This window comes from Corvus hawaiiensis, chromosome 8 (genome assembly GCF_020740725.1).
Source record: "Corvus hawaiiensis isolate bCorHaw1 chromosome 8, bCorHaw1.pri.cur, whole genome shotgun sequence".
NCBI lineage: Eukaryota > Metazoa > Chordata > Aves > Passeriformes > Corvidae > Corvus > Corvus hawaiiensis.
In genome coordinates, this window is record NC_063220.1 from 16350709 (window position 1) to 16361462 (window position 10754).

General features: G+C 46.4%; 1 protein-coding gene across 2 annotated transcripts; it reads left to right on the forward strand.

The window, feature by feature from the left end:
• The first annotated feature begins 892 nt into the window (after window positions 1-892).
• Window positions 893-4242, forward strand: LOC125329734 (cytochrome P450 26A1). 2 transcript variants are annotated; one of them, XM_048312062.1, is made up of 7 exons: window positions 900-1358; window positions 1546-1770; window positions 1862-2149; window positions 2271-2420; window positions 2752-2886; window positions 3100-3252; window positions 3443-4242. In XM_048312062.1, the coding sequence occupies exons 1-7, from the start codon at window positions 1170-1172 to the stop codon at window positions 3782-3784; spliced, it is 1482 nt and encodes a 493-aa protein (XP_048168019.1). In that variant the 5' UTR covers window positions 900-1169; the 3' UTR covers window positions 3785-4242. The 2 variants fall into 2 exon arrangements, with proteins under 2 accessions (XP_048168020.1, XP_048168019.1); XM_048312063.1 differs by lacking the exon at window positions 2752-2886 and having other exon boundaries at window positions 893-1358.
• Window positions 4243-10754: the final 6512 nt, after the last annotated feature.

Consider the following 10754-nt stretch of genomic DNA (forward strand, 5'->3'; position numbering starts at 1 on the left):
CGGAGAGCTCCACGGCCCCGCAGCCGCCGTCCGCGCCGGGCGCCCCTTCCCCAGCGGCCGGCGGCTCCTCCGCCGGTACCCAGCATCAGCCCCATCCAGCGCAGCCCTCCCGCAGCCCCGCTCCCACCGCGCTCCTCCTGCCCGGAGCCGCCGCTGACGCCCGGAGCGCAGCGCCGGTGCCCGCCCGCCGGTGCCAGCACGGAGCCCCTCTGCGCCGCGGCTGCAGGCGAGGTGCCCCGCCGTGCCAAGCGCCTCTTACCGACCGCGGCAGCCCCGACGGGATGCCGAAGAGCCTCAGGAGAGGGCGGGCAGTGGATCCCGGGGAGAGAAGCTGGGCACGGCGGGTCTGGTGTTTCCTTTCCGCGCTCACCTCCTTTTCCCTCGGTGACCTGCGCTTGAACCTGCATCGGGAGGCTAAGACGGACTGCTGCCGGGGGCTCCTTCCTCCGTGCCCGGCAGAAATACAAGCCGTGCCTTTCGAGGTGAACCAGGGGACAGCGGAGGCTCCTCCGCCGACACGCCAGCACAGCTGCAGCTCTGCTCAGGGGGTCTCCGGGCAGCCCCAGCACGGGGGACTGTCCGCTCTGGCCGCCTCACGGTTCCGGCCCGGCGTCTCCCGGGTCCGGCCGCTACCTCGCCGTTCCCAGCCGACGACGGCGGCGGGCGGGCGAAGGAACTCCGCAGAGCTGATCGGCGCCGGGCGGTAGCGCCCCGGGGTAGGTGTCGCCGGGCCGCCGGGTGCCGGCGCGGGAATTTCTCGGGGCGACCGCTGGTCTCTAACGAGCATCGGCGATAAATCCGAGGAGGAGGAGGCGGTGGCGGCCGACCACCGGCTGTCAGCTGTCGGCGGCGTCCCGCAGCCCACTCGCCGAGCGCGGTGCAGGGTCAGCGAGCCCGGGGCTTCTGCCGCCGCCCCTGACAGCACCTTTCCTTCCCCGGCAGCGGTCTGTGGTGGACAGGATGCACTACGCAAAGCAAATAGTTAAAGATTTCGGGGGGAGGAGTCAGGCCGCAATCCGCAATTAAGGATGAACTTTGGGTGAACTAATTTATCGGACCAAGGTAGGGGTGGGCAGCAACCTGGGAAGGGTATAAAAGGCGGCCCGCGGCGAGCCCGGCCCGCGTACTCAGAGCTCCTGGGGGGCCGGGCGGGAGTCGCTTCCCCAGTCATGGGCTTCTCCGCCCTAGTCGCCAGCGCCCTATGCACCTTCCTACTGCCCCTGCTACTCTTTCTGGCTGCCGTCAAGCTCTGGGACCTGTACTGCGTGAGCAGCCGCGACCCCAGCTGCCCGCTCCCGCTGCCCCCGGGCACCATGGGGCTCCCCTTCTTCGGGGAGACGCTGCAGCTGGTGCTGCAGGTAAGGCGAGGCGATGGCGCGGGGAGCGGAGAGGCGCGCCCCGGCTGCTCCTCTGGCTGCAAGGGAGGGAGATGAGCGGCAACTTTGACAGGCTCCCGTGCCCAGGTGGGAAAGGCTCTCCCTGCCTCTTCCTCTTATCCTTTCTAAAATTTCCTTTATCATTTCCCCCCTCTCATCCCCTGTCCAGAGGCGGAAATTCCTGCAGATGAAGCGCAGAAAATACGGCTTCATCTACAAGACTCACCTCTTCGGGCGGCCCACGGTACGAGTGATGGGTGCCGAGAACGTGCGGCACATCCTGCTGGGCGAGCACCGGCTCGTCTCCGTGCAGTGGCCCGCCTCGGTGCGGACCATCCTGGGCTCGGGTTGCCTCTCCAACCTCCACAACGGGCAGCACAAGCACCGCAAAAAGGTACGGCCCGACGGTGGGCGGGGAGCGGGCGCGGTCGCCCCGGGCTCGGCGGCTGAGCCTCTGTCCCATTCCTCCTCGTCCCCCTGAGCAGGTGATCATGCGTGCCTTCTCCCGGGACGCCCTGCAGCACTACGTGCCCGTCATCCAGGAGGAGGTGAGCGCCTGCCTGGAGCGGTGGCTGGGCGCCGCCGGGCCCTGCCTGCTCGTGTACCCCGAGGTGAAGCGCCTCATGTTTCGCATTGCCATGAGAATCCTGCTGGGCTTCCAGCCCCGCCAGGCCAGCCCCGACGGCGAGCAGCAGCTGGTGGAGGCCTTCGAGGAGATGATCCGCAACCTCTTCTCCCTGCCCATCGATGTGCCGTTCAGTGGGCTCTACCGGGTAAGGCTCACGGCGGGCCAGGAGGAGAGAGGTGCCCCTGCGGCCAGGGCAGGGGGGAATCGGGGGGAAGGGATGGCAGTACAGCCTGAGACTCACACTGCTCTCCCTGCTGCTTGGTCAGGGCTTGCGGGCACGCAACATCATCCACGCCAAGATCGAGGAGAACATCCGTGCCAAGATGGCCCGCAAGGAGCCTGAGGGCGGCTACAAGGATGCACTGCAGCTGCTGATGGAGCACACACAGGGTAATGGGGAGCAGCTCAACATGCAGGTAAGGCTCCCCAGGACTGGATTCATCCCTTTCCCCCAGCCCCTCTGAGAGCATTACACTTGTGGGGACAAATGGAGAGAGCAGGAGGTGCTCCCTCTCCCCACAAAATAAACCAGCTTGTTCTGAGTACTAGGGTACAGAGGCTGCATTCAGGCTGTTGGTTGGGGAGACATGTCCATAGGGAGCATAAGCACCTCCAACCACCCCCATTCTGGCCCCTGGGTGTCTGCTCCAGTTTGGGAACAATGTACAGCATTGCAGTGGTAGAGTGGGCCTGGTAGAGATACTGCGTTCAAGGCCTGGTTTATTCCTCTTCTATCCTTTGTGTAAGGAGCTGAAGGAGTCTGCCACAGAGCTGCTGTTTGGGGGCCATGAGACCACTGCTAGTGCTGCCACATCGCTGATTGCCTTCCTAGGACTCCACCATGAAGTCCTGCAGAAAGTGAGGAAAGAACTGCAGGTGAAGGTGTGTCTTCCTCAGAGCCATTTCACAGGAGGGGGTAGTGGGAGGAAGGTACCTCCAGGACAGGTATCCCAGACAGGGCTCCCTTTGACCCAGGTGGTGCCCTCCTTTTAGGGGTGACAGGAAAATACCACTTGGTGAGGGGCAGCTGCTTTGCAGTGCCAGGAGCTCTGGCTGGCTGCTTCATGAATGTCATGGCAGCATTTTCCTTTCTAGGGGTTACTGTGCAGTTCCAGCCATGAGAAGCAGCTGGACATGGAGGTCTTGGAGCAGCTGAAGTACACGGGCTGTGTCATCAAAGAGACTCTCAGGCTGAGCCCGCCTGTTCCTGGAGGATTTCGAATTGCACTCAAGACCCTTGAGCTAAATGTAAGCAAGGTTTGGGCACAATTCCTCAGAGCAGCTGTGAAGTATTTTGTGGTCATGTAGCCTGTCTGCCTTAGAGTGACGTGCAGGAAGCCAGGAGGGGAGGTGGGGTGCACTGATGTGTCCTGTGCTGTCACTTCACGTTATTTAACACAGCAAGGTGTTCCACATCTCCTTTCTCTTCTTCTTATAGGGTTACCAGATCCCTAAAGGTTGGAATGTTATTTACAGTATCTGTGATACACATGATGTGGCAGATCTCTTTACCAATAAGGAGGAATTTAACCCAGATCGCTTCATGTCTCCATCTCCAGAGGATTCCTCTAGGTTCAGTTTCATTCCTTTTGGTGGGGGCTTGAGGAGCTGCGTGGGCAAAGAGTTTGCAAAAGTCCTCCTAAAAATATTTACAGTGGAGTTGGCTCGGAGCTGTGACTGGCAGCTGCTGAATGGACCTCCTACAATGAAAACGGGCCCCATAGTGTACCCTGTGGACAATCTGCCTACCAAATTCATAGGTTTCAGTGGCCAGATCTGAGAGCTCAACACTCGCCTCTGACTGAATTTCTATATAGCATTGAATATGTACATAGTAACTTTTTATAGTAACAAAGGCCTTTAAATATTTAAAACTTGTAAATGTACAATAGTAATTTATGTCTTCTAAATATTTCAAGAGGCTATGATATTTTTTTCCCCCAAGCACTACAATTATGGGTCTCTGATTCATAATTAGATAATGTTATTTCTATAGAAATAAGTTTTCCCCTATTTAAAAATATCATTGAAAGGTGGCTAGCTAAGCATTTGAAGACATTTCGGGATGGTGTGTGTATTAAGAAATATTCAAAAAGCATTCAAAACAATGGTAACTAGCTACTTATCCAAATTACCTGAAATGGTTATTGTTTGAGAATGTTTTCAGTATTATTTGTGTCTAGATCGTGTGTTTCATGTGTGAATTTTAAGTTTGATAATAAAGTTTATTTTTGATGATCCTCTGTATGAAAATCTGAGTGTATGCTAAAGAGTAACTTAATGAATGTGGCTCTAGGGTTTGGATGTAAGGTCAGATTGCTTTTGTAAATGAGGTATTTACTATTTCTGTTTTCCTAACTCTCCCCTCCTTCACAGGTGGTTGCTTGTGACTAGTTAGTTATAAGTTTTGGCTTGTAAGTGCAAGAACAATGCAAAACCACATGCTCTCTGAAAACTGCATGGAGTCATGGCAAATGCTACAGGTCTCCTTATCAAGCACATCATTTTGAGCCACAGTAGAAAAGAAGGAAAAGGAAAGAAAAATAATGTCACATAAGTCTTTCTCTGGAGCTGGTTGAGGAAAAAATTCTGTAAATGTCCTCTCCTCCCATATTACTGCTGACCTGTGTGAACAGACCACTGAATCTTGTTCTGTGTTGAGCCTGCTGGCTATGAATCTTTACTTATGAAGGTGTCTCTTATCAGCTGGTAGAGCAAATAAAATCTGCTTATTTCTTCTTGAAATGCAACAGTTCTGACTAGGTCAGAGATAGAGCATGCATTTGGTTTAAGAACTTCTTTCCTGGAATTCAGCAAAGTGAAAACTAAAAGGCAGGCACTAATGCGAATTGATTAACAGAGAATCAACTGTTGAGATGCAATTCCCCAGGCGTGTGTAAGCAGGGCAGATAAAATGCCCTAGGCATGACCCCTATTTTGGCTTAACCATAAGGAGTTTTGTGCCCACCCCCACTTACTACACCTATTAGTCTTCCCTCAAAAGTCAAACAACATGGGCTGGCTCTATAAACATCTACAAAGTAAACCAATGTAATTCAGCGTCACAAACACTTATAGCACCATATAGAATAATTAAATTTTTTGTTTTCTTCTGGAAAACAGTCACTTTTTCATTATGTTCTCCCAAGATCAAAATTAAGGACAGAGTGAAGTCGCCCAAAATAGCTGCAGGTCCTTAATAGCATCTGTGATGTTTGGATTTTCTTTTTTTTAAGAGGTGTTTCTGTAACACATTCGATGTGTTTTCAGCTAGCATTTTAAACACGGAAGCTTCTAACACATGGCCTTAGCTGCAACCTACATATGAGCATAACTATCAAGAATTTTTCATATTCAATTTTTTGTAGCCTTAAAATACAAAATATATTCTTTCTAGATTGCACCTGAGTCTTCTTGGCAATGTTTAAAATCTTAAATATTTTTTACTGTGCAAACCTGTTGTACCATTATGTTCCTCAGGGACTTGATGAATAACCTCAGTTTAAAACCCCTTTATTACCAATATAGTAGTGGAAAATTGCAAACCTTGATCCTGATTTGGAGGTGATCTAGAGCCTGGAGAACTGCAAGGCTCGTGTCTTGGTATCCTTTACTAACATGTTCTTCTGTAACATTACAACATTGTCCAAATCCAAATAGATGCTGATATTCTTTAAATGTTTTGTTTGGTTTTAATTAAAGTCTTTTATATGTGGGAACTTTCTGAATGGTCTTCACATTATTTTAGTTTATATTTTAATTTTGTAAAGAATGGGAACCTAAGTGCTGTCTGGAGAATACAAACACTTTCACAGTGTAAGTCTAAGGTCATACATGCAAGTCTTTAATTTTTGGTTTTGAGTCAAGTTTGCACGGCTTTTATGTTTGAAGAAGAAGAAAAAAAATCATATACTTGATTTTGTCTGGACATCTTGGGGGCACATCCTCAGCTGTTGTAAATCATGACAACATAACCTATGTTAGGTACTGCCCCTGTAATAATTTATCTCTGTAGTTAAGTGGTCTATCACTGCTGTGCAATTTAGGCATCCTGGCACTAGCTCTAAACAAGCTATCTCGAGAAAAGTTAGCAGCGTAGCTACAGTAAAACAGAGCTCAGTGTGGGTTAATTGCTAGAATATTTGCCCAACTTCTTGAGCAGGTTTTACAACCCCTGCTAATCTCCTGTATGCAGCTGTATTTTGACAGCTTAGATGCTGGCTGCAGACCAGTTTCAGGTGAGCTCTGGTATGAGTGTAGCTTTGCCTGCTCAGCAGAGGCTGGGGTGGGCAGATGCTGAGACAGTAGTTGCTGTTTAGGTGCTGCCTGTCTGCTGCACCCTGAGCTCCCATCCCTCTTGTTATGCTGGGTCCAGGAACTGATTTTGTTGAAAAATTACCCATCAAAAAACTAATTGCTTTTTGGGCAGACCAGGTCCTCATTCCAGCTCCCCACATGAGCTTAGTTTGTGCTGGGGTGCTGCACCGAGACAGGAGGCAGGGTATTTCATATTCCTTCTCTTGGTTAACCTGTTATTTAGAAGAAAAATATTTGACCAGGTCTCCCTTGGAAAAATCACACACAATTTAGAAGTTGCTCTGCTTTGGTCCTGGAGTAGAAAGCTATGACTTATATGTAGCATGCTGGTTCTTCCCTGAGGGTAAGGTGAGTTAATAGAACCCACACTCCTCCTAAAACCATGTGAGTAATAGCTCCTGCCAGCCAGTAGCATCTCTGGAGCTTAGACTTTCTGAACTATCTATTCAGTGCTATTCTTAAAAACACACAGTTATATCTATTCTTGAATTAAAAGGACATTAAAGAATTACATTGGTGTAAATTGACATTGAGGAATGCTGCTTGATAAATCAATACCTGATTGAAAGGTATGAGTATTTCCAGATAAGGTCAGAACAGGTAAAAGTGAATTTTGGTAATGGTTATATTAATAAAAAAAAAGTGCTGAAGACTCATTGGAAATGTTTAACTTGATCAGGTTTATTTCTTTTGTTCTCGTGAAACAAAGATGTTACTTGCATGTTGCTTTCAGCAGTTGAGCTGGGAAAGATTTTCTTTTGTTTTGGTTCACAGAAGCAGCTATTCAAGGGACAGTATAATTTGAAGTCTTGTATGCTTAAGGCTTTGAACTTACTTTTCTGATATTTTATTTTATTTTATTACTTTTATTACAGCAGTCTTTTCCTGGACCTTGCAAGATGAGAGGCTGACAAAAAGGTTTTCCTTCTTTCTGCCCCATTTCAATCCATGGTATGTTTTCTTATTTTATTCTGTTCAGTGATTTAGAATAACCTTTGAAGAGGTAGCAAGAAAAATACTTAATAATATGTAAAATACTTTATCTTTGACTTTCAAGTGGTACTTTCCTGAGTGTAATAGGAAGTTTTTAAAAGTGCTTTTACAAACCTGCATCTAGCCATCTTTGAGAAAAGAACACTGCTGTGTCTTGTTAATTCTACAGCTCTGCAGAGGTTTTCAGGATGGATGCTGATAAAATAATATGCCCCAGTCTTTTAAGAACTAGTGTGCATAAAATTAGAACTCTGGATCCAGCTCTCTTTTTTTTAAATCATTGGAATTGATTGTATGAGGTATAAATTCTGAAAATTTGCTATCTATCTCAAAGGGAGCTGCACTGCTTAGACTGCCTGAAAATCCAACTACTTTTGATATAGTCTTAAACACAGATTAAATAGCCCATGTGTAAGCAACCCATCGCTGAATTTCTTGACCTTAAAATTATTGCATGTCATCTTTCCTAGAACAGTCTAACAGGACCCTATGCAAAACTACTGGATCTTTTGCAAGGCCACGCAGGAGATTTGCATAAACCAAACTTCAATCTACTACCTTTGGCAAAGTTTTAAAAATTATAAAATGCAGACACAAATCTTGTGTTTGAGGTACACTGCTGGTATGTTTCAGGCCCAAATTAGTGAATTTATTTATGGCTTAAAGGTACTATGTTACATGGAGTTGTCCTCTATTATAACAAAAAAAGAGTGGGGTGGGTTTGGATAGCATTTGTTAATTGAGATAGTTTTGTTTGCCAGGTGGTTTGTATTGTAAATTCTCTGTCAAGTTATACATCCAGCATGCAATGCAAAACATATACAGATTAGCAGCAAAAATTCAAAAAGTTTATTAGTTGCAACCATTAGAGTGATAGATTAGGAGAAAGGAAATGTAACTGGCAGCAAGTTTAGAGAAGACTCATTATTAGACTGTCTTGCTTCACTTGTTTAATAATGTCTTACGAAAAATGTTATATGAGAAGTTCAATGAATAATGCAGCCTTCATTAAGTTATGTAAATGAATGTAGCTTCGTGGGTGGGTTGGAAATAAAATATCTAACAAATCTGTTTACATCCAAAGAGTAAAAGCCCCAGAAACAGCTTTTAAAGAATCTGAGATTTAAATATTTAAGAGGTGACAGACAAGAGAACTTTCGTAGTAGGACATAATAGTGCTGTTTTGATAGGTGTTTACAGCTTGCCTTTCAGTTGCAACATAGGCAGGGTAATATATTAAGTATTCTCAGTTAATTAAAGTGGTATTTGTCCCTTTATCAGCAGTCCCAACGTTGCAATTTCACTTGTATCTGTTAGTGCCCAGGAGACATGCAGAACTTTTGTGATTTGCAAGGCTGGAAGGATCATTTTAGCAAAAGTGACTTATGATGTACTTGTTTGCCAGGTCATTTTGTTCACAAATACACAATCATTCATATGTTGGTAGATGTCAATGCTTTTCTTTCCCCCAGTTTATGACCATTTAGGAAAGCCTGTAAGTCCATGGGTTAAGATTACACTGCTGTACATGATAACTGTCACAACATGAGAAAATTATAAACCCAGGACTAAATCAGGCATAGACAACATGTTCTCCTACCACACCCACAAATGCCAACCTTTTTTATGCTTCTCCCAAAGCAAATCCTTGGACTTGGGCCTCACAGCTTATGCAGAAGGTCAAAGATTGTTGGAGGCTGTTTTCCAGCAAAGGGGGGAATAAATTCCAGAGCTGAGGGCCCCTCACAGGACCTGTCTAGAGATAAAAGTAACCAAAATGCAGTCAGTACCATTCACACTCTTGAGTAGGAGGCAGGCCAGTAACTTTCTGAGGTGGTGGGAAACTGAAAAGATCGGTGTCAATACAGAGATGTGGGTCCTGAGCAGTGCTCTAGGTACAGCTTAAGGAGGAGATGCACAAAGGCACACATCTACAAAGACTTGTTAAGTCATCTTTGTTAATGCTGCTTTAAATGAAATAGCTTCCTCCAGCAATTGCTATTTTGAGGGGAAAAGGAACAACTTAGGTTTGGGATTTTTTTTCTGCTTGAGCTGTATGGGATGAATATTAGTCTAGTGTATCTGTATCTCAGAAATATATTGCTTTTGAAAAATATCAGCAGGACAAAGATATTTTCAAGATTGAATCTGAATTTTCAGTAGAATGATAGGAGATCTTGGTTTCCTTGGCTTGCTGGCTTAATTGACTTAAAGAAGCAAGAGGCTGTGTGCGCTTTACCTAATAGCCTTTATTTTATACCTGAGTGAACTAACTGCCTGTATGCTATGGGAAAGAGAGGAAGGGACTGCATATTGCCCTGATAGCAGTAGCAGTGCCTGTCTACATCAATAAAGTTGGGGTTTTTTCCTCTCTTACTTGCAATCTACATGATATACCTACTCATCAAACACGCTGCTTCTCTCCAAAGCTTCCCTCGGAAGCCTAGGAGCCACAGAACAATCGGAAACTGCTCCCTGACCTGGCAGTAGCCTCCTCTTTGGTGAATTGTCCTTAACTTTGACAAGAATGGAAGGAGACAGGGTGGGAACAAAGGGGAACCAGCACTGAGACAAACAGCCCCACTGCTCCAGCACCACACTGCAGCCCTGGCTGCCTAACACACAGGTGATTTTCACCCTGGTGTCATCCTCCTTGTCCCGCTGTCTCTGGCTCTTGGTGTCATTATATTAAATATATATTATTGATGTTAATGATGCTGCCTACAGCACTGCAGCAAGCTAGCATATGCATTATAAATCTAGCAGTTAAAGAGAAAAATTCATTAATCGTGCTTGAAGTGATAGCATGTCGTAACCTTTCTGCTCATTGTATGAAATGAAATGGCTCAGATTTGTGACATTTCTGAGGGGACTTTTCCTCTAACTGGGACTAAGAGCATGTTGGTGCCTGAAATTCACTAATTGTCAGTCAGCGTTTCTAGAAAAAAATCACAAATTTCAACCACAAGGACATGCACAGCAAAGTACATTTTACAGAGACCAGTTACTTGCCTGCAAAGTAGAACCATCCACTTTTTTTGGAATTGTCTTATTGTTCTCCACTTTTGCATACTGCTAGTAATTTTTTTTGTAATCAACTCTTTGCAGATGTACTTATTATCAAAGTATTTAGGAGGAGAGAAGGGAGACAGGCTGAGCACGCTGATGTGGAAAACCAAGAATCCTTAAGCAGTCAAAGGTACTTGTTTATTTTGGTGGCTCCTTGGTGATTGTCCTTTTCACCTTTTATTAACCTGCAAATGGATTAGTCCTTGTAAACCAAAGAGAAGAGACCAGTGCACAACCCACTGCCCCAGAGATAAGGTCACAAAGAGGGGACGTGTCCTGAGTACAACCTCAGAGAAGAAATAGAAGCCTGAAGGCATTTACACTAGGCTGCCATTGCGCTTTACTAGCCCTACTGTGATTTACCGTATCAG

Bases quoted from the DNA above. Each gene is read 5' to 3' on its own strand.
- LOC125329734 (XM_048312062.1), top strand. From the start codon at position 1,170: ATGGGCTTCTCCGCCCTAGTCGCCAGCGCCCTATGCACCTTCCTACTG. The intron at 1,359-1,545 runs GTAAGGCGAGGC...TCCCCTGTCCAG, and splicing joins CGCTGCAGCTGGTGCTGCAG to AGGCGGAAATTCCTGCAGAT. The intron at 1,771-1,861 runs GTACGGCCCGAC...CCCCCTGAGCAG, and splicing joins AGCACAAGCACCGCAAAAAG to GTGATCATGCGTGCCTTCTC.